The sequence below is a fragment of the Engystomops pustulosus genome, chromosome 5, assembly GCF_040894005.1.
Source record: "Engystomops pustulosus chromosome 5, aEngPut4.maternal, whole genome shotgun sequence".
NCBI lineage: Eukaryota > Metazoa > Chordata > Amphibia > Anura > Leptodactylidae > Engystomops > Engystomops pustulosus.
The window spans coordinates 166043342-166070936 of NC_092415.1; the positions used below are offsets into that span (position 1 = coordinate 166043342).

A 27595-nucleotide genomic window follows, 5' to 3' on the forward strand; every position below is an offset into this window, starting at 1 on the left:
AAAGTATATTGAAAAATTTGTATAACTTTTCGCTATTCAAACGATATCAATTATCCGCTGAAATGGGAATACCCCTTTAAGTCAGGTGTATATGTCTGCAGAACAAGTTATAAATACACAATAAGATAAGTACGGCCCCACCTCTCAAACCCCCACCTATCAGGGGTCTTCTGACTCCCTTCCCGTAGCTCCGCCGCATGGAGAGTTTGCTGCGCATGCACAATTTTGGCTTTATAAAATTGTTTACCCTTTTCCAGTTACTAAACAACAATTTAAAAAAGAAATACGTTAGGGACTGCAATAAAAATAGAAGGCAAGCAATGTTTTTTTTATGTGTTATTCTTATCCCTTGTACACTAGAATAATTGGCCATGCAGCTTTGCTCTTTGTCTAGCAATAGCATATTTCATATTTTGTTTCTGTTGCACATTTAGATAATATGTCTGCCATTTCTTTAAGGGTTATCCTGGCATGAAAGGAGAACAGGTTAGTGATCCTGCCTAACTACTAACCAGGGTTTGCACTAATTACCAGAGAAGGGAATTCTCTAGATTGCAATTTTCTAGGATTTCTCAAAACCATCTGTTATTTCGTGTATTATTGATATTGAAGGCGCTATTGGTTTTGTGCCCTGATAATTGATAAATAGTGGAATAACTAAATAGCTTTTCTAAGGACCATGAAAGAAACAATAGCGAGAAGCTGTTACAATGCTTGACAATATTCTGCTAGTGGTATATAAGGTCAATTGCTGATGATAGGTTCCCTTTCCAACAAGGTCGTGGGAAAAGGATAACCAGCACACCATAATCACAAGCATGGACAAAAGTGGACATGCCTTAAAACGTGACTAGCTTTTTAAGTACAAAACATTGACTAAAGTAATCTGGCTAATAGGTATTGTAATGCTAGAGAGAAGTGTCAAATTTGGTGCATCAGAATCTCCCCTGCTGTGTCCATTTTATGTGAATGGGAAATAGGGGGTAAAGCAGCGGGTAACAGGCTCAGTTTGCATGACATGTGAAAACATAAAAACGTTCATTTATGAAGGTTTAAAGATCAACAACACAATGGTAAGAACAGACCATGGAATCCTTGCATATTCCATACTCTATCTATAAACATGTACAGTGTTTTCCATACAGGTGTATTACATGCATGTGGTTTTTACATAACATAAGCACATAAAATCATTAAAAATGTCAGTCCTAGAATATTCTGCTGTTATAGGTTTTATATTTTACATTGACTTGATTACACATAGGTCGATTATAGATTGATAATGTATAACTGATCTAATTTTTTTTTTTTTTAAAACCTTACCTCTAGGGTCTGAAGGGAGACACCGGAGAAAGGGGGCCTAAAGGTGAACAGGTAGGATACCGCATTGCACTGGTAATGAATTACTCAATGAGTGAGATTGGAAATACAACCTTGTCTTGGCACACAGCGGGTGATCATAGTAGAAATATCTGGCAGTGAGGAACATACCACACTGTTTCCGTACCATGTGATTATCTTTTCTGAAACTTGAGCCTTGATATCCTGCATTGTGTAAAATAATATGATGGCAAATTGCTATTCCATGTCAAAGTTCGTTAGAGAGACTACATTGACCTTAGCCGGGGAGAACTGAAATAGCTAAGGAATTCGGAACATGTTTTACCAAAGAGCTATACTTACATTTGTGCCTATCCTTTCCAGGGTTTTATGGGTCTTCCAGGAATGCTTGGCCAAAAAGTAAGTGCTTCCTCAATTAACTTTTAGTATGTACTTCATAAGTGATTGAAAATAAGTTGCATTTCTTAGGTTTGGAATTACACAACTATGGTTGTTGTAATGACTCCTTATTAGCAACCCCAAAAGAAGTGTGTTCTATATATTCTGAATATTCATATGCATCACTGAACTCCACTATACTGTTTACACAAAACTATGTTCATAAAACCTGAGATATGTTTATTATGTTATTAGCTTTAACTATTATTACAAATTTTTGCCCGTATTAACTTCGATAGTTGGATTCAGAATTGTCCTAGTTGTAACAGTAAAAACCTTGTTGATAGAGAAACCCCCTTATGCTACAGGAACATTAGTCTTTTCTACATGAGATTATTATTCTATATAGTATACAGTACTTTTCAGTGCAAACTGTATGCAGATATTGAAGCTGCAAAAAAAAATATAAGCTCTGAAATCTATAAACTGTAAACACAGATCTGAAGAGTAAAACACCTTGTGTTTCAGGAAAGGGACAAAAAAAGAAAAGTATTTGCAAAGCTTTGACTCTTCTAAGCCTTAAAGGGACACTTTCATGCGATTTTAACCCATTAAACTACTAGGTAGGGTATGAAGTGTCCTTTCTAGAATTTCCTCCTTTATGTGAAATCTCAACTATTTACCAATAAAAAATATATCCTCCAAAGTGATGGGAAAATGAGCACAAAAGAGTCACTTTTTGCCAGAGATTAGTCATTTTTAGGGGAACATCACTTCAAACACCTCTATTTTGGGCTTTGTAGCATCTAGAAACTATGCTTTTGTTGTCATATTAGTTTCAACACAGTTTCATTGTTTTAAACGCACTTAGACCCTTAAATTAGGACAAAGCTAAAAAGAAACCCCTCACAGGGATATACAAAATAAGAAAGTGTACAATACATTTGTATAACCAAATAATAGTAAAATGGCAAAACAATAAAACATGGGAGAAGAAGGGATAGGGGAGCACATAGGGGAGAGGATGTAGTTTCACAGAACCATCTATAAAAAATGTAAAGAAACTGGAGTATAATTTTTATATAATATATGGTATATAATTTTTAAGGCCCTCTAAAGGCCAGGTGAACCCTGTAGGAAAATCCACGAGTTCCATATACTTTCCAACAAGGGGCAAGTATCTGTCCTGGTTACGTCAATTCTCTTAAATAGTTGACCCTGTTTTAAACTGCGGTGAAAGACAGGTTAGCTGTTTTCTTGCTGTTTCCTTGCTGGTTTACCTGCCAGAAAAAGTACTGCGAGTTGCAGGGACTGAACGACCAAGTAACGAATAAGGGTCTTCACATTGTTCTAGAGAGTGGCTATCATATAACAATGCCAACAGATGTGGGTCCAGTCACTCCAAACGGCAAATCCTCGAAAAAGTTGATCTAGGACATGTGGATAAAGACTGGCAAGTTTGGAGGGGATATAATGGGGGACATTTACTTACACGTCTGGTGGAGTTCCCCGAAAGTGCATTGTCCACAATCCCCAGTTAAATACCTGTCTCAGCGTTAGTAGATAAGTCCCAATAGGTCCTATGTAGAAAATTCAGAGAGGCCTCAGTCAAGGAAACCTGTTGGCTACCTTTCGCCTGGGTAGACCAGTTATACTATGAAAAATTATCTTCATTTCTTCTTTATATATTTGCGGCATATACTGGTACTAAAAGGAATAATGTTACATTACATCACCATAGTCTTCCGTAATGGGATAAAGTCCATAAATATAAAAAGTTCCATTGGCTCCCGGAGATGCCGGATGCACTGACTTTTAGTGACAAAGGATGTCCCTCATTCCTCAGACATGCAAATATATAAAGAGATGAAGTTAATTTTTCATAGCTGTCTTTATTATTTATTGGACCTGTATTGCTAAGAGATAGGAGATAAAGGGATCCTCCATGTTAGACCACTGTCTACATTGACATGATCATAAGAGCCATTTTAACTATTTATAGTACAGCTATTTCTCCATCGTGTAAAGGACAACTGGAGGCCAAAATCTGCTTTCCATTGTTCCATGAAAGGTGATTTCTCATCGGAGGGATGTGCATTAAATATAGAATATAAACAGGAGGGAACTCCTCGACCACAGGATGTACGAGAATCCACCGCTATCCAAAGTATAGGGAAACATTAGACAGGGTATTTCTCTTCGATTATCTTTTCCCTGGCTCTACCTGAAACACAGAAAATGACTAATAGGCACAGCAATGGATTACTTTTTGGCAGTAAAACCTTTAGTGGTTTTACTGAATACTGAAACGGGGCAGGAAGTAAAGACCAGAAGGGAACATGAGATGTATCAAAATAGATGCCTACCACCCTAAAGTTACATCTATCTCACCCTTTCTAAAAATTGCTCACTAACATTTACAATATCTCAGTGTTAAATGAACAATGATTTTCTATTGTGGTTTCACCTGAATAAATTATAACCACAACTGAAAATAGGAAGAGATGTAAGTAATAGTCTTGGTTGCTATTCAGGGATTCCATACCTCATTTACCATCTCATGTTACAATCATTTACCCTTTGCTTTATGAACTTATGTCACCTCGCAGCCCGTGTTTCATGCACTCCTGCCAGCGAGGAAGCTGCAATGCATTTGCATTATCCGCATTACGGCTCTTAATAACCAGCTAAATATAGCTCTACTTACTGGCAGCCACTATTTCATCTGTGATAATCATATAATTTCTAAATAAGGATCTTACTGAGGAAATGTGTTTTGTTTCTCTAACTTGTGGATGAACCCACCAAGGGAAAATGATATAATGAACATAATTGAGTCTAGAAGTAGAAATGTAATTGTGTTCATGTGGGCCTTGGAAAACAGAATGTTAAAAAAAATTTATTGTAGAGTGTATAAACTTCAAGATACACAGAGATAGATGCATGTGTTGAAATCTGATATATGCAGTTTACTCCACTTGTATCTTGGAGTAACATAGAGATCTCGTCTGTCACAATGACTCCAGCTGTCGATACACTCTGAGCTTATTTCAAGTAATGTTTTCTGATGGAGAACAGTGAAATAATTATTTTTTTACATCATTTGACATCAGTGCATTTTTTAACTTGGAATAATAATATCATTATAATTCAAAGATGTATTTATAATATGTCATCAATGGTGATATAAACATACAAGAGTAAAATAATGCTAGTACTGTAGTGCAATTGCCTTGGGAGCCATATGCATATCAGAACTTATGGGTATTGCAATTGTACAGGGTAGGTGGATACAGATAACCAAAATGAGTTTACGATAATGTCAAATTATACAAAACAACATTAAGCTAGGGGTGTGGGCATAGACTTTCCTATCAAAGGTAACCCCCGCTATATTTGTACAATACAACCAAAATTTTGAATCAGAATAAAAGATTGTAAATCAAGAAAGTGCCAGACAAGTAAATTTTATTATGCATAAAATAAGTGGCAACACAACAGAGACAATACATATAAAAACAGTGAGTGCCAAGTAGTCACAGAATCAGCAACCCATTGGGAAAATCAGACCTGGTACAAGAAGTATAGTGTGAATCAGAACCTGAATCAGAACAGACACGCTGTACAGCGTGTGCCTGTTTTACTGGTATAGGTAACTATTATGTAGATTCAGCTCCTTATGAGTTATGTCTTCTCCCTTTTACCTATGGGGTTTCCATTCAGGTTCTGATTCACACTATACTTCTTGTACCAGGTCTGATTTTCCCAATGGGTTGCTGATTCTGTGACTACATGGCACTCACTGTTTTTATATGTATTGTCTCTGTTGTGTGTTGCCACTTATTTTTTGCATAATAAAATTTACTTGTCTGGCACTTTCTTGATTTACGATCTTTTATTCTAATTCAAAATTTTGGTGATAATGTCAAATTAGCAAAATCAAGAGCTAGGAATCAGTCATTACCCAGCAATGTAGGTAGTTGTAATAGTAGTAGTAGAAGTAGTAGTTAAAAACGATCAGAAAACAAAAATAAAAGAAGAACAGAGATCCAGTGGTGAGGAGAAGGGGAGAGCATAGACAGGGCTAAAGAAGCGATCCTGTAGTATTGGGTTTTTTTCACAATGAGTAAAAAAGTTCACTTATGGAAACATGTCAAGGAGGGTAACAGGAACTATTTATCCAAACAAGAACAGTATTTGGGACCAATGGTGTTTCTTATCTCAAATATGTGTACAGCTTTTTAGTGTTTGATAAAATAAATTTTGTATTAATATAAAAAAAGAAAAATTTCGGGAATGTTAGAATCTTTGTAATCATTGATTTATTTTCTATATCAAGGGAGAAATGGGCCCCAAAGGTGAACCAGGAGTTCCAGGAAACAGAGGACCCACTGGAAGACCCGGAAAGAGGGGCAAACAGGTAATAATTTCTTCTCATTTCTATTGTGCACAGAGTAAAAGGATCAGCAGGACAGAAATACTATGGGACTGTTTCATACTGATATTTTATCAGCTTTTAGTACTGTTAGATGGGAGGGTGAGGGGGGGTTGTTAAACACAGGGAAAGGTTATTATTGTTTTCTTAAAAATATTTGATTAAAAAAAAGTACTGTTAGATGGTGAACGTTTAGGTTTTCTAATATGAAAATATGAAAAAGTAGTGACTGTGCTTTGCTTAAAGAAGTCCCTGGTTTATGTTAGCGGGGAAAGGAGAATAATTTGTTACAAGACCACTGTGGCTGCAGCTTGTCTTCTCAACTTCCCAATGGTGGACTCATTCCCCTAAGAGCTGTCTTGGCTAATCACCCCATACTTACACTTGGTTGCATGAGAAAACCTCAAAATTATTTACCAAAAACAAAAAAGATCAAACAGCCGAAACCCAAATCTTTATCTTCTTTAAAATCAGCCATATGTAGAAAATTGGGAGAAGCCTATACTTTGTAATCAGTAAGTGAGTAATACTTTGATGATGGCTAGTGGACACACTCTTTAATATGGTTTCGTTTTCAATCCAATACATAATAGGATCAGAAGAGTGGGATATAATAAAATAAAATAATGAGGGGCACAGTGCCTAATGGGAGGAAAACATCTTTAAATGTTAGTCGATGGGGACGCATGGTGGAAGGGCTTGCGTTTACCATGAGTATTAAGTTTTCTTATTTTCTTCCAAAACAGAAAATATTAACTAGTGGTGGTTTGAGCTGAGCCTTACATGGTTTTTTTTTTCATTGATATTCCCTTGAATTGCCTATTTATATTTACAATACTTAATAGCTGGTGTCAGTGTTGCATACTAGAAAAGCAATTTGCCATTCTTAAATGGAATCTATGATGGTGATTTGAGACATTAAACCTTCTTAGGTCCTTATGGACCGGCGAATAGGATTCCCAAATTGCCTTATATCAGTCTGATCCAAGGCTGTAATACACCCCAGCATCAGTGTACAAGTGCCAAAGCAATACATAGGCACCAGAGGCACCAGCGATGGGTTGGATGCAGATCATTAGACTCCCCCCTAGGTAACTATAGCTGTTAGTTTTTTATTTATTTTTTAACCCGTTAATGGACCCCTCTTATATTTGGGACAAAAAAGCATCTACAGGTTCTTGCACCAGCGATTTAGGCTCAGAAATTACCCTATGGGGTTTCAATTAATAACAGGGTAGATTTTTTTTAACTCTGCTTTGGAATAACATGCCGGAAGGGTTGATATTATATTACTAAGTCAATGTTTGCCTGTGGTTTATACCCTGGAGTGTAATGTGATTTATTGGATCCATTAATATAAGCATGAGCTGTGAATCCTGTCTTGTGATCCTTCTCAGTAAGAAGATATTATAATGGTCCTCATGTCAAGTGATTTATACACACATTTGTGTAGTTCAGCACAAGAAACAGGATGACATCATGCTGTTTATTGTGTCTTTAAATAAAGTAAATTAAGTAAATAAAGTTTATTGTGTCTTTAAAGTGTAGTAAATGTCAGATTTACATAGCAGTAAATCTGCTATGTGTGAAGATCAGGAGCAGTGAGCAGCGAAGAGGAGTAGTAATAATGCCATCAGCAGCTCTCTGAAATGGCAAGCAGTTGTGGATTATAGTATTGGCGGGTTGGCCGGTACCCTGGGCCCAAGCCTTCTAGGGGACCCTTGGCCATCCACCAAATTTTATACAAAGAAGAAACCTCACCCATGAAATCCTCATACATCCGTTTCTTCTCTTAATACACATGTACATAAGAACAATTTCAGGACCATTAAAAGTCCTCCAAAGGTCCTGAAACTGCAGAGCAGACAGAAGGGACACATTCCCTATTCTCCAAGAAGCTTGATTCTAGTACCAGATGTAAGAAGTTAATTCAATCCAGACTTTTAGAGGCTATAATATCCATACAGCCCGTGGCTGTCTTAATCTGCCCCTATTGGAGACTTGTATGAGATTCATAACCCCTCCACCAACTTCCTGAATTCTACTCAGCGTCTTGGCTGCTAAAGTAGAATACAATTGAGTCTAAATAGGAAGGCGGAACCACCTGGAAGTCTTGAAGCGTTGTCCGACCAGACTACATGCATAAAAAAGGTTGTGCACAATCATATCAATCTGCTCTGCTACTGTTAGATGGTAAAACAGTCCGGTCTCTGCCACTCACTGATCATCATGTACAAAACAGAAGGTCAAGATCACCCTTAGAAATGCTAAACTTCAGCTGTCTGTCACAGGCTTCCTCATCACTAATGTAGACCACCACGAAGTTTCCCTTTACTACCACCAGCATGGTTCGCAATCATGGGGACATTTTACATCATAGACAACCAGAAACATTTAGCTTTACAGTTACCTTGAAAGTGTAGTCCAGTATGGTGACATCACTGCTGGTTGTAAGATGATTTTATTGAAAAGTAGATAAATATACTAAATGTAACATTACAAGCAGTGTGCATTGCAATAGAAGATTAACGAGGGTGTTGATGGGACATCTGTTAAGCTAGTCCTCTTCTAGTGTACACATTAGCTTTGAGTTAGCATGTCCAGCATAAATGTATAAATATCCCTCCTGAAACCACAGCTAAATTAAGAAGGTGTTACTTCCCATCCAGTTTGAGAGCCATCTTAAGATGCCCTCAAATCTTCACTTTCTTTGCTACAAGAATTAAGACATCAATCTTCTTTTATCATCTGGGGCTGGCATAGCCTGTCCCGTCTAATGAGCGGTAGAACAGGACCCAAGGCTTCTAAGGAGCCCATGATCACCCAAATCACCCACTAAGTTTGATATTGCCCTGTAGAGATAGTAAAGAGAGAGGCCAATGGCCCTGAATTCTTCAACTATGTGTGGGGGCTCTCGACATACCGTATGTTCCGGGCTATAAGGCGCACAAAAAATCCTTTGATTTTCTCAGAAATCAAAGGTGCGCCTTATAGTCCAGTGCGCCTTATATGTGAACCGTGCGTACAGACAACAGCTGCCTTGAACTGTGCACAGGTCTGCCACCTGCTGGTCATTCATCCTTATAATCAGGTGCGCCTTATAATCCTGTGCGCCTTACATATGAACCTAGACATTTTAGCAGGCATTTATTGACGGTGCGCCTGGTAGCATTGTATCTGAGATCCTGTGCACAGCATAAGGGAAAAAAGTTAAAGATTAAATATTTCCTTACCCACAGAATATTTTACGTGATTGATTGATTAATTCAGACTATCCAGCAACTGTCTGTAAAGACTTTATCAGGTTCCTTTTCACTTAGCTGTTAGTGGATACAGGACAGAAACACTGCTAAAAACTGGAAATAAGACATGGAAATATAAAAGATACAGGAGCATTTTTCTCTAAAAGAATATATTGCAGAGCTTACTACTATCAACTAAAACCTACAAAGAGGCATCTACCATGAAAAGTAAATATGTTTGTAGATTCCTAATGCCAGTCTCTGCCCTAATCTGTAATTTAATAACCCATAGAACCTAACCTAACCTAAAAACTTTATTTTAGTACATATAATATATATAAACTTTATTTTAGTACATATAATATATATAAACTTTATTTTAGTTATATTTGTACTAGCCTGGCCAGGCACTGGGAGGTAAGGTTAGTACACTCCACATTAGCCTCTCCAGTTAATTTACATATTACTAAAATAAAGTTTTTAACAAGTAAGGTTAGGTTCTAGGATTATTAAATTACAGGGCAGAGGCAGGGAAGAGGAATCTACCATCAGATCTACTTCTGATGGTAGATTCCTTATGGTAGGTTTCCTTTAATTCCCGACTGTAACTTTAACAGTGGATATCTCTGGCTCTGTTTCACTTAGAAAAACAAATCTTATATAATATTTAAGGGAAATTAAACTCATTTTAGGTGCCATGGTTCTGGAGTTATTACTGTTTGAATTGATAAAGAAGTTAAAGAAGACAGTTTGCAAAAATACATACAACCCCCGTCTCTGAACCTGAATATCGTTGATGGATTAATACTATGCATATTGATGACATATTTTGGTAAATGTTTCTAAAATGTTACCACATATTGCAAAAGAAACTGTAATGTAAAAATTGATAAGCAAGCATATTTTTTCACATTTTAGTCATTTGTCTGCTAATTCCATAAAAAATTATATACAATTAGTTGAGGTGTTATGATATTTAAAGCTTTTCCAATTATATCATCAACGAAAAAGAGAAAAAAAGAACTACAAAAATTGACCTGAACATTCAGGCACCAATGACACCGAGTCATAAAGTGGTTAATCATGGCATTTGTTGTGATGGCTACTTGACTCTGGTAATGTAAATATTTGGCTAGAGCCATATCCAACAGCAATGTATATGTTAGCAAGAGGTTAAGGCTGTATTAAGATGTACTAATTAAAAAGTAGTAAATATAAAATGAAAACGTTTAAAAAAATAGTTAATAAATTAAAAAAGGAAACATTCAAATCACCCTCCCCTTCACTAGAAAGCATGATAAATCATTATCACAATAAAATTATGAACATGTTTACTATCCTTTGTCCCAAAATGTCTGCTCTATCATCCCATGTAGTGAACCCAGTAATAGTAAAAAAAACCTTTCAAGTCTACAAACCTCTGCTTTCTCATTTTTTTGTGAACCATAAACATTAGAATAAAAATCATGTTGTACAGTTCTCTCAGACTGACGTATAAAAAAGTTATAGGTGTCAGAATATGTTGCTGCAAAGATAATAATTTTTTGCCATTTTTTAGAGGTATTCCCACTCCCACAAAGCTAAATAAATTTGGTATCTCCGGGATTATGCTGACCTATAGAATAAAAGGGACATGATCTGGACTGCATAGTTAAAGCCGTAAATGCAAACTACATTTTTTCCACAGGTTTTGGAATTTTCCAGGTAGATCATAGAATATAAAATGGTGACACTAGCAGGTACAATTTGTCCCAATGACAACAAGCCCCATAGATCTCTGTAAAAGGGAAAATAAAAGGGTTGTGGCTTTTGGAATGCGTGAAGTGAAAAATGGAAATGCGAAAAACTAAAACTGGTCTGGTTCTGAAGGGGTTAAAGAGGACCTGTCATCCAAAATAAATACTCCAGGAGCACTTACTAAAGTAAACAACTCCCTAGCCCTACCCCAGTAATAGCAGAGTTAAACATACCGATAAAGCTGCCAAACACTGCAGTACATAGCGCTGTGAACGCTGGACCAAACTTACAGCGGTCCACAGTATTCATGAGGGGGCGGTCTGAGGAGGGGGTGACTGCAGCTTGAAGCCTGCACACCGGCAATTGGTGTGGGAGCGACAGTCCGGGGGAGAAGCTACAGAGAGGGGGGCGCCTCGGACCGCCCCTCATAAATACGCCGGACCATTGTAAACTTGGTCCGTCATTCGGAGGGCTATGTACTGCAGTGTTTTCTATCTTTATATTTATGTTCCGAATAAGCTAGCAATTTAAAACTGCTATTACTGGGGTAGAGCTAAGGAGCTGCGAACTAAAGCGTTTATACAGGGTGACAGCTCCTTGTTAAAGTGATATTCCGAAGTCAGATATTTATTACTTATCATAAAAAACTGAAAAAATATATAGTTTCCAGCTGACCAGGTGTTGGTAGGTTCCTTTGTGAGAGAGTCCTTGCTAGCACAGAAGGAAGGTTGGGCCGTTCCAAAACAGATGAAAACAATTAGAAGAGTTCCTGGCAGAACTTTGAGGAAAGAGGTTTAAAATCGAAAAGCTTTAATTCATTTTGTTAAAAATACACGTAGCACGTCTTTTGATGCGTTTGGACTTTTAGTTCCTAATCATTAACAGCGCGGTCTGGTTCTGAAGGGGTTAAAGTGGTATTCCCAAGTCAGATATTTATTACTTATCCACAAAATAAGAGGTGGGACCACATATCTTGGGAACCTTGGTTCCCTGACCCCCTTCCCGCAGTCAAGTTTAATGTGCACCTGAATGGAGGTTAGTTCCACTTGCACGGCAAACTCTCCATTTGACTGGACTGCAGGAAGGAGGTAATGAACATGTATTCATTACATATATTGGTACATATCGTATATGTCATAGATACCTGACTTGGAAATACCCCTTTAAATACGGATGTAAAATTTTAGGAAGTTTTTCTTGCAATTGTGATATCCCATGTGATATATGGTTGTTTTTATTGTCCTCTATATTTTTTAAGATATCATTATTTTACATTTGTAGTTTCAAAGCATTCACTGCCTGTAATGGAAAATCTGCATTATATAATCCGGGCCTGAAATTCTACCCGGCTCATTCCTTACAGTTCAAAATCTTGTTGATGACAAATTTTAATTACTACATAAGTGAAGGATGGAGAGGAGCGGAATGTTATCCTATCAGCAGAGATTAGTGACGTACAATTTTTTTATGACCACTTAATATTCTCTTTTTTAGCTATTTTAAGACGCAAAATAAATCTCCCAGCACATACTCACACCTTTACTAAAACACAACACATAACCATTGTATATTCACTTTCACACAGTCCCATGGAAAGACATTAGACCCTTTCCATGTACTTTATAATAGTGTTTTATCATACAAAACGGTTGACAGTGTCGGGCAAAAACAGATGATAATTTAGTAAAACTACCATCATACTACGAATATTATGGAAAATATGACATAATGAGATAGATGTACTATTGCTGACAAGAAATTGAAGACATGAAATTAGATGAGATATTCATCTAATTTATCAAAGTGTCTCATGCTGGATAGTAAATGTCTCAGTTTAGGACTGTCCAGTCTTTATTTACATGTTCTATTTGTTATCTTATTCAAGGCAGAACAATGGAGGGATTTATCGAGTGCTCGCGCAGCACTTGATGTTAAAGGAAATCTGCCCTTTGTTTTTATGTATTGTGAACCAAACATATCTTGAGATTGCTGTAGCTACACTGATGCAGAAACATATCTTGTGTAACAACTGAGTAGTTGTGATCAAAAAACAATTATAAAATTTAGGACCTTAGGAAGGCTGGGGGCATACTGACTTGCTGTATTTCACAGAGCTTCCTGAACTGTCCAGACAGGACTAATCAACCTGAGCTGGATGACTCAGTAGCTAGGTGATGGTGCAGCAATTGATCACTTCTGCCTGTCAGGGACAACACAGTGAATAAAATGTTCTCTGGAGCAGTGCATAATTAGGGTAAGAAGTGCCTCATTATCATACATGTTTAATAGTTTTTTCAGCAAAATTATTCGGATCAGGGATTAAACAAGATATGTTTCTACATCAGTGTAGCTACAGCATGTTTGCTTCACAATGCAAAAAAGCAAATGATAGATTTCCTTTATCCCCCACTATGCAGGTTATGCTGTATTTACTAAGAGGCTCTAGTCAAGCCCACCAGTAGGTGGTGCAAGGTAAATAATAGTCAAATTTCTTGGTCAAGAATTCCTGACAGGAATTGTGACTTCATCAAGGCTTGCACGCCATCACGCACCATAGCATTGGTGCATGGCACATTTTTGTTTTACGGTGGGGAAGGGGATTTTTATTATTGTGTTAGTGCCTGTTTTGTGGCAGGGGATCCCACATTTTATGTTTTGTGCCTTTTTCTGCAGATTTACTGATTATTGCAAAGGTTAAATGATTTAGCGCATGGCTGAAAATGAACTGCACTAACTCCATATTCATGAAGGTGAAATAGAATTCCTTAGACCAGCTTTTTGCAGCTCTATGGGGGGATGTATTAATGTGTCCCAGGTTCTGTCAGTTTAGTGGAGGAAAACCGTAGTCATTTTCTGCGCCAGATTTATCACTGTGTTAATGAATCTGGTGCAGTATAAGGCTACATTCACACGAACGTATGGGGGACGTATATACGGCCGACGTATATACGGCCGATATACGTCCCCCATACACTCCTATGGGCTCACGGCCCTGTACAGGAGCGGTACGGTGCAGCACCCGTGCGGCACCGTACCGCTCCGTAGCACGGGAAAAGATAGGACATGTCCTATCTTTTCCCGTATTACGGCGCCGTGCGCTGTATCTCCCTATGGAGAGGGGCGCCGACTACGGTACGGCGGGCATACATCGTGTGAATGTAGCCTAAGACTGTCGGTTTCCAGTTTAGACCTACTTTAAAGTGGTCTAAACTCTGCGCCACAATTTTTGGTGCACGGAACATGCAAATAGGCCACGCCCCCATTTCGACCAAACCATGCCCAGTTTCCGAAGGCAACGCCCCCCTCATTCAGACAAGTCGGAAAATGGCTAAAAACAGGTCTAAAAGCCTTGATACAAAAGGCATTTTAGACAGTGTTTTAGGCGCAAAACCACCAGAATTGTGGTGCAAGTGCGTTAATACATCCCCCCCTATGTGTGCACCAAAAAACTTGTCAGAAAACTAGATGGATAGGACAAGTTTTGGATTCCCAACTGTGGCCAAATTGTGTGCAACAAAAAGGAAAAATTAGTGATTGTCAGAAAGCAACAATATTGTGGCACCAACACCTAACACTTTTTTTAATACAAAAAATATGTGAGTTTTCCATCTGTAAGTCAATAATGAATGCCCCCCATTGTGGGTTTTTTTTTTGTTCCTAATATTGGGTAGGCTTTTGGATACTGACAGGTTTACTCCATTAATTTATGTTAGAGACCTATTCTGGTGCTTTTTGGTGCACATATAGACCTAGCAAAAGCAGGTCTATAAACTTCTACACCCATTCCTGGATTTGGAACATTGGGGCAGATTTATCAAATGTCTTAAAGTCAGAATATTTCTAGTTGCCCATGGCAACCAATCACAGCTTCCCTTTAAAATATTCAAGAGCACTGGTAAAATGAAAGCTGAGCTGTGATTGGTTGCCATGGGCAACTGGAAATATTCTGACTTTCAGACACTTGATAAATCTGCCCAATTATTTCTGACGCTCCTTTGTTCTGCTTGTGGTATGCCAAATTAACTATGGTCGAGTGCCAGAAAACAAAACTTGCATCACAAGTTAATACATTCCCTCAAGCCCCCCCCCCCCCCGTGTGTCTCACCTTAGGGCACACCCATATTTACCATATTTATGTGACGCCACATATCCTTTTGTACAAGTCATAGTTATACAGTACGGTTGAAAAAAGACTTTTGTCCATCAAGTTCAACCAAAGAAGGGAAGGGATAGGATGGAGAAGGTATGTAACATAATTCCATATAATGGCATAAACGTCAATGTTATTTTAGTGTAAAAAGACATCTAGACCCTTCTTGAAGCTCTCTACTGTCCCTACTGTGAGCAGCACCTGAGGCAGGCTATTCCACATATCAACAGTTCTCACAGTAAAGAAGCTTTGTCGCCTTTGTTGATTAAACCTTGCTTACTACAGATGGAGAAAGTGCCCCCTTGTCTTTTGTTTTCATTGATTTTTATTTAATTTTTTTTTAAATATATAATTAACATTGTTTGTCAAATATTTAGCATTGAAGAATAAATATTGTATAATGTACTTTATACGCTCAATCATATATTTTATTCTTGCTGGACTAATGCAAATCTTTAGAAACCAAGTTTGTTAATTATGCATGTCATTTTTAAACTCAGTAGAAAGGGAAAGGGAAGGGTCTAGAGCCCACGGCCTGGGGGTCAGAGTCGGACGGCCCCCTTTTCTTTTGATGTAATTTATTTAGGGTAATAAAAGTTGTAAAACTGTCTCAAAACCATTTAAAATGAGGCTCAGGGTATTCTAGACAGTTTTTGGTGCACATTGCTTATAAAATTCTGTGCCAATGTCCTGATCTGTCGGACTAGACTTAACATAACCAAATTTATGATCTATCATCAGCCACTGTAATAAATATGTTTTTTTAATTTTATTTTTATAGGGAGACAAGGGTATGACTGGTGCCATGGGAATTATGGGCCCACCTGGAAGGCCAGGGTCTACTGGGCCACCTGGTCCACCAGGACCAGGTAACAGATATATAAAATACCACATAAAATGTACTACCACATCATGGAAAATGTTTTTATTATTATAATACTGTTCAATATATACTGTTTAATTTGTTTTGGAATGAATCACAAGACAAACAGTAAACAAATAATATATTAATCACATATAAAATATTATCACAGTGCATGGGAAAGAACATACAAATCATCATTATTGTTGTAAAAGAAAAATATTAATATCAGTAAACATGCGTTAAAATATGACTAAACTTTTGACTAAATTACACACATAAATAGCACAGGTAATAATAGCAAACTTTGTATTATAGACAACTTTAATATAGACACATTTTCCTGTGTCCTTATTTTGCCCTGCCTTTCTTCCTGCTTTTCGTACTTTGCATGAGTGAGCTTTTCTTCCAGTATTCACACTGACAGCTGAACATCAAGCTGAAATATTCCCTAGATATAACGGTTCATCTTTAGCCTCCTCTCCTTATCTATCTGCTGTGTATGGACTTGAGAAGGCTTTCTGAAACATTGCTCACCACAGGAGGAAGAAGGAGCACAAAAAGGCACAGATAAGCTGATGAAGCATATTATTGGCTCTTTTCATTTCTGAAATAAAAAAAGTTACATTTAAGGGTTTAGTTAAACTTATTCTTATTCTTTAATAAGAATATAATTTATTATTTAGTTCTTTCATTATTGTAACACAATGCAGTACACACACCAGTCTCATTGATGCCTGATTATAATTGTTGAGTTCTACTATTCTTTTAATGACACTTGACACATTTTATTTCTTGCTAATTTTTCTAAATGTATATATTTTTTTCTCAGGGCAATTAGTTGTTGGACCAAAGGGAGAGAGAGGTGTTCCGGGACCTCCGGGGAGATGCCATTGTAAACATCCTCAATCTGTGATTGATGAATCATTGAATGGTTATAACTTTGCCAAGGTACTGAATACTGTGACATAGAACATATACTAATGGTGATTTATAGCACTGAAGAGCCATATCTTAGAAATTCCCACTAAGGCTACATTCACACGATGTATGCCCGCCGTACCGTAGTACGGCGGGCATACATCGGCGCTGCAGAGAGGAGCAGGGGATGAGCGCAGCTAACCCCCGTCCCTCTCCATAGGGAGATACAGCGCACAGTGCCGTAATACGGGAAAAGATAGGACATGTCCTATCTTTTCCCATGCTACGGAGCGGTACGGTACCGCACGTGTGCCGTACAGGGCCGTGAGCCCATAGGAGTGTATGGGGGACGTATATCGGCCGTATATACGTCGGCCGTATATACGTCCCCCATACATGTGTGTGAATGAAGCCTAACATTTATAGAAATACCACTTGTAACCTGTTACTATAAAAATATGTAAGATACATTTCTGATACAGTTACATTATCATACATCACCCACTCACACAATGACATTAGCACTGTTCCCCCCTGTAGAAAAAAGATCATATCGATACAAAAATAATGTTTATTTATTATTTCTTTTTACTCCAGATTTTTCTGGTTAACAGTCACGATGAGCTAGACAGGCTGGAAATTGATAATGCATTAGCATTTTGTAAGGACCGAAGATCACTATATTTCAGAGATACAAATGGTTGGTTTCCTATACAGGTAAGAGAACAGTTTTTTGGGCACTTATGTAGTCCACTAACTCCCTGGCATTGGTGGTTTACAGGTCAACACCAATTATTAGCTTTAAAAAGACATTTCTATGTCAGCAAAGTTTACATTAAACCAAAAAGTATATATGCAAAACTTCACAATATATCATATAAGAGAAAATGTTTCTGTAACGGCCGGACACAAATAAGGACAGCGAACCCTGGTACTGAACTCCCCAATCTTTCTCTTCCTGCTTATTGGGTGCCCCCTAAACGGTGGCCAATAACTGGTCAATGTTCCTTCCCTGGGTAAGGTGTGAACACGTAACAAGACTAAGGCAAAGTAGACAATTCGGATCGGCAACAGCGGGAATAAACAATAACCAAATGGCAATCCAAATAAAATAGTCAAGACAAAGGCAAGAGATCAGAAACCAAGAGCTAGCGCATACAAGAGAGAAGCTAGTCAACACGGCTAGATAGCAGTACATAGATAGCAGTTTGACCAGCAAGGAATGAAGGCTTAGCTGGACACTTATAGAAAGACTAATCCTTGCCGCAGGTGGACGTGAGCGCAGGTCATCAGTGTTAACTCTTGCAAGACCAAAGCAGAGTGAGAGGCGTGGCAGACATCAGTCACGAACCCCAGTTCAGACTGAAAAACAAAAACAAACTCAACATCTGCTCAACTTACTAGCAAGGACAGAGGAGGAAGCAGGCACAGATGTGACAGTTTCTTTCTAAAACTTAGCAACTTTCCTGCTGCTCCCTCTCCCTCTTCCCTCACTTTATATTTACTGCTAAGTCCAAAAGACAAGACTGTTAAAGCAAATCTACTTTCAAAATCATGTATGATTCACTAGTCACTCTTATTCATAGATCCATGCACTGTAACTGCGGTAATTGTATTTGTTATCCATGGCCTCCTTCCTTTTAAAATCAACTTTTAAAATTATGCTAATGTGCCAAAAGGGCTCTGAGGATGTTGCCATAGCTCCTCCGTGCTGTAGCTTCATGTGCTGTTACACTGCTTCCCCCTCTTCCCTGCACAGTGTAACAACCTGTAAAGCTGCATGACTGAGCGGCTCCACCAGAACATGGATAACAAATATAATAATATTACTACACTCACGTTGCCTGAATCTAAGAGTAAGTACCACTGGTTTATCCTGCTTTTCTACATAATTATAAAAGTTTTCTATTATTATTTTGTATTATAAAATTGTACTTGTACAAAATTCCATATCTTTCTTTTCCCTCTTTTTTTCCCTTTTTATTATTCATACATGATTTTTTTTTCCTCCCCCACCCCATGTTTCATAACCCAACTAAAAAAAAGAATCCCTCCCCCATTGTCTGCCCCCCAAATTCTCCCTTTATTTTTATCCTTATTCATCAATAAAGTACTTCTCCTCTACTGAAAAGTTCTTATCTATTCGTTTTTTTTCAAAATCTTTTTAAATTGCATGGCCTTTCTTCTAAGAACAGTCTTTAATTTATAGCATTCTCCTTGTAAGAACAGATTAGATACTCTAATCCACATATTAATGCTTGGAGGATCTTTGGAAATCTTTTTCTTGATAATATGAAATCTGGCATATAACAAAAAAATTGAAAAAACACTTGAAATGAATATAGCCCATGCATACCTGTCAGTTTTTCTATGTCCTTAGTAAAATTATCCCAGAAAACCTCTATTATAGTACAGTACCATAACAAGTGTATATCGTCTACCACTTTCCTATTGCAGCAACTACATGAAGCAATACGTCCCATTGGGCACTTTTATGTGATGGAATTTTTAATATATTTTTATATTTTTTTGAATTTACGCCCATTGAGTAGAACTTAGAGTATTCACTTCTTTGGCCAATTTATCTTTTATACCTTTATATTGGAAAAAAAAATAGTTGGAGTGGAATAAAAGCCAAACATTTTTTTCTTTTTTTCATGTTGACAGCAGGACTGGTAATTATATTGCAAATAATCGAGCTATCCCGGGGTAGACTTCCATGCTTTACTTCTCTACTTCTCTGCTTTACTTGTATCAATACAGCATAAAGCAGACATAGCTTTTCTGATTGTTTGTTAGATGGTGATGATGATACTTTTGTGTGTATACAAGCTGTACTAGAAGTTCAGGAAAAGGTGACACCTAAGAAAATCACTTCCTAAAACTAATACTTTATTCTTCTACTACTACTACATTTTATACAATAATTCAATGTATAGACTGTAAGCTTCTATAGGGCATAAAAAGCTTGATACAATAAAATATGCGACCGTTGTGATGTATTTGTATTTTATTTTTAGCCAACAGCTACTCTATCAGATGCCAGTAACACCTGTGGGGATGGTATAGTCCAGCCAGGAGAGGAATGTGATGACGGCAATAGGATTGTCACCGACACCTGTATAGGTAAGTGTACAGAGTAGACTGGAGCAGGATATGCTTGTCCTTTTTGATTTTTAATGTAAAAATACTATAGGTAACAAGTGGCCACAATACTGTCTCTATCAAGGCTGCTCCTTAAAGGGGTTGTCTGGTGGCTGAAAAGCAGGCTGCTTTTTCTCCTGAACATGGGTAGCATATAGTTTAATATAGTATAATAAGCTCCACTCATTCCTATAGCTGCAATACCAAAGAAAGCAGACATGTTTTTCAATCTATGGAAATCCCCTTTAAATTTGTTTGTTAGTGACCTATTGCCTCAATGAAGAATGTTTGTTTAAATACCATATTTTTCGGACTATAAGGCACACCGGATTATAAGGCGCACCATCAATAAATGCCTGCTAAAACGTCTAAGTTCATATATAAGGCACACCGGACTATAAGGCGCACCTGATTATAAGGATGAATGACCAACAGGTGGCAGACCTGTGCACAGTTCAAGGCGTGTTGTCTGTAAGTACAGTTCATATATAATGTGCACTAGACTATTTTTTATGCGCCTTATAGTCCGAAAAATATGGTAAGTTAAAATGGCCACCATAATGTACATAGTTGTATGGCAACACATAGTAAATGTTAACAGACAGATGCGTGAATCCTTTTGCATGAAGTGATTATTGCCAAAATAAAGCTCTTAAAACAACAATGTTATAATATCAACCTCAAGCGTCTGAAAATAACCAGCTGTATGATATCAGTGTCACTAAGGGTGTTATATACATGTGACATCTGCAAAAAACACTATCCCTCCACATGATATATTACTGTAATAACATGACAGTGTCCCTGCCAGTACAAGGGACAAGACTCTGGAGAGACACTTGCTCTTCATTTTCTTAAGTTATTTCTTTAAACTATCTTCAGCCACACGTGATTGTTTTCTATACAATCTATATACTCGCTGGGTTTAAAGAACATCTAGCACCAGGATGTAGGATTGTACACCAAGCACACTGGTTTTATTTCCCTCTGGAAGGGTCTGCTCTTCTTTGAGCTTCCTATGCCCTTGTTTTTAAGAAAAAATGCTTTACAAATTATTCAAATGTGATACTGATACTCATTAACACCAAAAGAGCCTGGGGCCCTTCATGCTCATTTGCATAATCTATCAAACCTTTTTTTAAAAAAAACCAGGGCATAAGAAACTAAAATCAGAGCAGAGGGGGCATACACCAGTATGCTAGTGTGCTTGGTTTACAGTCCTTCATCCTGGTGTTAGATGCCCTTTAAGCTTGTCAAAGGCTGGCCAAAATATGATCCACCCAGTCTATGGGGTAAAAGTAAACTAGTGTCCAGTAGTCATCTAAAGAAAAAATGCTTTATTTAGAACCACAAATCAAAAGCATAAGAGATTATCCCTGAGATTTGAAGATTCTAAGTTCTATTTCCTATAAAGGGGTTGTGCAGCAGGAGAATATTTTGGCTAAATGGTTCAGTTAGTTATATAAAAAAAATTAAAGCAAAACTTATTGCACCAATCCCCTGCACCTCCCAGGCCTATCCTTATGGGTCCCTGCAGGTCATTACGTCCCGGTCACAACATCTTAGTGGTAATCTGTTTCCTTCCCTAGAATGCAAGCGTGCTTACTGTGGAGACGGCTATCGGCAAGAAGGGGTGGAAGAATGTGACGGCAAAGACTTTGGCTATCAGTCCTGCAGAACTTACCTCCCAGGGTAAGTAGTAATGAACAAACATGATTATGAGATTTAGTTGATGTCTACTCCCTAATCAATGGGACACTGTAATTATTATTATAGGTCCATTCCATGACAAGCTATTTAGTAGGCTATCTGCTAACATTGAGGATTGTCATGCAGAAAATCTGCATTTAATATATGCAAATTAGCAAAAAGTGCTCTGCAGAGCACCACTGGGCTCCTCCCCTATGTAATATATCTCTCTGCAAAACTCACGCATGTGCGAGAACATCATTGCCAGCGGTGCGCCAGATTTGCTGAGAAAGAGAGAGACAGTGACATCACCAGCTCTATGTACACTATGTAAGCAGACCAAGAAGGGCTGGGGTATGAATAAATTACATAGGGGCAGAGCACACAGGTGCTCAGTGCACCCGGGGACGGGAGGTGAGTTGTAATCATCTACCTACAGCTAATCGGATGGTAAATGTCCTTTAATGCTTCTGTATTACGGTGCAGATTTTATGCACCAGAATTTGTTCATAAAATCAGTATGGAATCCGCAACTTGTGCAGATATCCTTATTGTGTAGCCACATGTCTGCTGTGATGGCACCGCTGGAGCTTTAGGGGACTGATGTCTCCAATTGACCTTTGTGGCACAAGGGATTAATTATTTGGCGCACAAACAAAAAGTATTAGAAATGTCTCCCCTTTCATAAAGGGGAAATAGATTTATATCTATAATATGCTTTTAACTGCACCTGTTTTGTGGCAAAAACTGTGCCAGAAAAAGGGGTAGAAAAACTAGAAGTGCCAGAAAAGTAATGATTTCCCAAGTGCCAGAGCCATCTACGTTCTGCTAATGTTCTTTCTTTTCCTTTTCCATAGATCTTACGGACAGCTGCGATGCACAACTTATTGTTATATTGACTCTACACAGTGTCGCTATTTTACATGAGATAGAAGAGGAAAGGATAGAAGGATTCACGATGTCACACACGCATCAGGTGCTATCGTACAAGAAATTCAACAAGACTGAGCAAAATGCTAAACTTTAAGTCTGAGTGAAAGAAAAATCCGCTGCTGATGGCTTTTTACGAATCGTAACAATTCTGTCTGACTGGAAGAAATTGGACCACTGCATCCTGTCTTAATGCCAAACACTACCTGCCAGCGTGGCTTGTCCAGGAACATGACTTACAGGACAAACTGCTGGGACAGCTAATTTCACTCATCGGGAATATGATAGAAATAAGACAACATTACCTCGACTTAGCACTGTTATGTGTGGAAATCAAACTTTTTTTTCTTTTTTTTTCTTCTGCCAATTATAATTGCGAAAAAACAAGCGTACTCTGAATTGTGTTGTTTATAAGGAACACTAACCTCTTAATAATAACAATTATAATAATGTGAAAATGGACCGTACTGTATAGACTTTGTTAGAATTAGAATTGTAGAAAAGGAATGACATGGGGCTGCTCTTCCGATGGTGCACATAGACCGGAAATCAGAAGGCGAGGAACGGGAAGAAAGGCTGCATGGAGCCGAGAATCAGGGCCTTGTCGTTTCATGTGGTCAGGTTGGACAAAATGTTGCAGACCAAAGACTCAAAGTTGTGTAATGCAGAAACGGTGCTGATAGTAGCAGCTTCTTAACCCATATGAGGCAAAAAGACAACACTTACGGGGTGACTTAGAGAAGCCACAGAAGCAGCAGGTGGTAAAAAAGAAACAATAGATTAGACATCTAAGATATCAAAGAATATGAAACACTCAATATTTACAAGTAATGATATGTATATAAGTATTATACCCAGCATATAATTCTAACCTTTCTCCCTTACTACTTACAAGTTATTGACACCATGAATCAGCCACTTGTTATCATGAATGTCCAGTGTTAGATTTAGAAAATATGTTATTGTTAATTTCCAAAAATAGCCCCACTCTTTGTCCATAGGTCCCATCTGGTATTGCAGCTGAGCCCTATACATTCAGTATATCAAGGAGGAACTTCCAGGTATAGTACATGGTGCTGCACCTGGCAAGAGGGCAGATATTTTATCGAATCCATTTTTTTGAGTTCCCCTTATTTTCTATATGTGTCTTGCTACTCCAACCATTTGCTTGTTTTTTTTGTTTTATTTTGTACTTTTTTCCAGTGTATCGATCACTTGTTCTGCGGTGTCCTAGTGTTGTCATAGTTTTGTATAATGTCGGACAGTCTTGGTTCCATGTCTGTTTGGCAGGTTCCAAATCTTCTTGTATTGTGCATACGCTGTGGAATTGCTATTGCTGTTCATGCTGCCTGTTCAATGAACATTTATTTATTCAATATTACAAGGATTGACTTGACTGAAGAGCTCTAGACTGTTATACATAGACCTTTCAGCTATTTTCTAATCCCTGCCTGAGCTCCACACGGACGGGTCAGGTTGTGTAATAGCAGGTGAAGAATTGACATGCATGTCTTTACTGATCTGATGACAGCATCTAAACAAGGAATGAAAAACAAAGAAGATTAACTCTTAATGGATGTAGTGTTTGTATGCGTTTATGTCTTTGTATCAACTGGAATCTTCTTTACCTGCATGCCCCTCACCTTGGGACAACCAAAAAAAATAAAACAAACTGCTGATGAAACGGTCTCTTTTGTGTCCAATACAACATACAAACTACTGGTAGGACCACCATCAGAAATATCTAGCACGTGGCACCCTTAAAGGTCAAGCTGTTTAAACATTTTATATAAGGCATGGGGGGGAGCTATACAAACAAAAAGACTTATACTCACTTCCTGCGCCGGCTACGCGCACCGGCTACGCATTGACAGTGACTTGCGGCGCGTGGGTGATCAGGAATGCCATAGGATGTGAGAATAATTTTTGTTTGTATACCAAAGCCTTATATATAACTTTTTAAAAGCCAAGACAACCCATTTAATTAGAAGTGATACAGTATGCAGAAGAATTCTATTAGACCACAATTTACAGTATAAGTATTGCATCAAGACGAACATCAACAGGCTACAAAAAAATGTGACACACATGCATTGACATTATATAGTTCACGCGACTCGTGTACACCGCACAACCATCACAACGCCATAAAAATGTCATTGGCAAATTTCTCCAACTCTACTATGACTTCCTACTGTCATGCCCTAGATATCAATAACCTACAGACCTAAAGGTCTTCTTCTTCTTCTGCACTATCCCATTTACCCCATTAAAACTGACGGCTACATGGTCATGGTGTGATCTGCCATCTTTGCAGCTGTAATGGCTATGGGAGGAATTTATTTTTGACTTTCTGCTAGAAAATTGGCATCTTTGTTTCCCCTTGCTGCACATGTTGCCCCTTATTTATGAAGTGTTGGCACCACAATATTTGTCCTTTTCCGACACTTACGCCTTTTCTTTTTTTGGGCGCAAATTTTAAATCCTGGAACTTTTCCAGCACTTCTAGTTTCCTAAAATAGTTTTTGCCGCACTCTTAGAGATCCAAAAAGCTGATCTATAGCTGGAGTTATATTTCACCATCACAAATGAAAAAACAGTACTTAACCTTTTTCGGTCATGCGCCAATTAGTTAACCCCTTATGCCACAGTCTAACATCCCAATGAAAATTATATCACAATTCAGGCGCCAAAAAAACAGGGACCCACTGCCAAAATTGATAAATGTCCCACTATATGTCCACATCTGCTTTGCTTTAGTTCTAGTCAGGCTCTTTTTGAAAATGTCACAAATGTTAACAGTTAATTTACCATATACAGACAGTCCCCGGGTTACATACAAGATAGGGTCTGTAGGTTTGTTCTTAAGTTGAGTTTGTATGTAAGTCGGAACTGTATATTTTATCATTGTAATCCCAGCCAGAACTTTTTTGGTCTCTGTGACAATTGGATTTTAAAAATGTTGGATTGTCATAAGAATCAATATTAACACTAAAACTTCACTACAGACACCTGTGATAACTGTTACAGCTGATTATTGTAGCCTAGGACTAAAGTACAGTAAATTACCAATATCCAATGGTCCGTTTGTAACTAGGGGTCGTATGTAAGTCGAGTGTTCTTAAGTAGGGGACCGCCTGTATACTCAAGTATAAGCCGACCCGAGTATAAGCCGAGACCCCTAATTTTGACCCAAAAAACTGGAAAAACCTATTGACTTGAGTATAAGCCGAGGGTGGGAAATGCATTGGTCACAGCCCCCCCCCCCAGTATATACCTTGCCAGCCCCCTGGAGTATATAGCCTGCCAGTCCCCTGTAGTATATAGCCAGCCAGCCCCTGTAGTATAGCCTGCCAGCCCCCTGGAGTATATAGCCTGCCAGCCCCCTGGAGTATATAGCCTGCCTGCCTGCCCCCTGGAGTATATAGCCTGCCTGCCCCCTCGAGTATATAGCCTGCCAGCCCCTCCCGGTCTGTTGCAGGCACCATGATGTCAGCCGCAAGCTGACATCATGGTGTGTGCCGATGTGGCTGACGTCACGAAGACTGTGACGGACCAGAACCCGATGTCGGAGCCGTGATGGATGCCGGGGAGCATCGGAAGGTGAGTTCACTTTTTGTTTTTTTTCCTTGACTCGAGTAGTAAGCCGAGTTAGGGTTTTTAAGCACATTTTTTGTGCTGAAAAACTAGGCTTATACTCGAGTATATATGGTACTTAATTCTCTACACAGGTCCTCATTAGTAATCTGAAAACCTATCTCCTGCATCATCTCACCGGCCTCTCTAACCCCTGTATGGGTGGGCCTGCTACAATATTTGTTACAGTCTCCCTTTTGGCTCTCAACTTCACTAGTGAACCTGTTAAAAACCTATTTAAAACATCTGCAATTTCCTGATCTTCTCCCAGGTTATCTTTCTTTGTCTGTAAGCCAGTAATAAGTTTCATGCCTCTCCACACATCACACGCATGATTACTGGCCAATTTTTGTTCTAATTTTTCTTACTTTTCTATAACCCTGTACTGATCCTTGTCCTTTGAATGAAAAGCTTTTTATTTCCACCTTAGAAGCAGAGCATGTGCAACACCCTCGCCGATGCAATGGCGAGGTAGGGTTTGCGAATACGTCCCACCTGCATATACCCACATCACACTACATGGTCCTGATAGGACATAGGGGTATTGCAGTGGTGAATCCTGCCTGGCAAGGCAGAGGTTAAGTATTTTGTATGATGCAAGATGCTGTTGTCCAATGATATGTGTTACATCCTGTGCTCTGTAAGCTGAGATGTGATTGGAGGAGCAGCCACCACCTGACCAAAGGGAGGTAATAAAACCTCTGGCCAGGAATGTTCTGGAGACTAGATTATTCTAGTAAGGAGTTAGTGATTATTCTAGTGTGGAATCCTAGGAGAATCAGTGAGTGAGTGAGTAATCTCTGTCTAGCCCATACCAGAGCAGGAAGAGCCTAGCCCCTGCCTCTGAAGAGTGGAGTAATAGATTAGAGTTAGTGTAGTGAGGAAAAGGGGTATCATCTTACCTTTAAAGGTGATACCTGAAGCCCTACAGGACAAGCTGAAGCTTCCTACCAGGACACAGCTGCCTCCCAGCCTGCCCTCTACATCCAGGCTGGTGAACTATCTCCTGAGGCTCCCTCCAACTCACATCTCAGCACTCCATCTACCTGTTAAAGGCACGTTTGCTGCGGTTCCTGCGGTTCAAATAAAGAACTGTAAGTTGTTTTCTTCAACTTCTGTCTCCGTCTGGT

At 38.5% G+C, this 27595-nt stretch overlaps 1 protein-coding gene across 2 annotated transcripts in view; it reads left to right on the plus strand.

The window, feature by feature from the left end:
• COLQ (collagen like tail subunit of asymmetric acetylcholinesterase) overlaps window positions 1–24513 on the plus strand; it is a 69538-nt gene extending 45025 nt beyond the window's left edge. The window contains exons 8-17 of one of the 2 annotated variants that reach the window (XM_072153693.1): window positions 460–486; window positions 1330–1374; window positions 1705–1740; window positions 6059–6139; window positions 16065–16152; window positions 16978–17096; window positions 17664–17783; window positions 20087–20192; window positions 21800–21902; window positions 22757–24513. In XM_072153693.1, coding sequence (XP_072009794.1) covers window positions 460–486; window positions 1330–1374; window positions 1705–1740; window positions 6059–6139; window positions 16065–16152; window positions 16978–17096; window positions 17664–17783; window positions 20087–20192; window positions 21800–21902; window positions 22757–22826 — 795 coding nt within the window. In that variant the 3' untranslated portion in view covers window positions 22827–24513. The remainder of the gene's footprint in view (window positions 1–459; window positions 487–1329; window positions 1375–1704; window positions 1741–6058; window positions 6140–16064; window positions 16153–16977; window positions 17097–17663; window positions 17784–20086; window positions 20193–21799; window positions 21903–22756) is intronic. The other variant, XM_072153694.1, reaches the window with a different exon arrangement.
• The last annotated feature ends 3082 nt before the right edge of the window (window positions 24514–27595 follow it).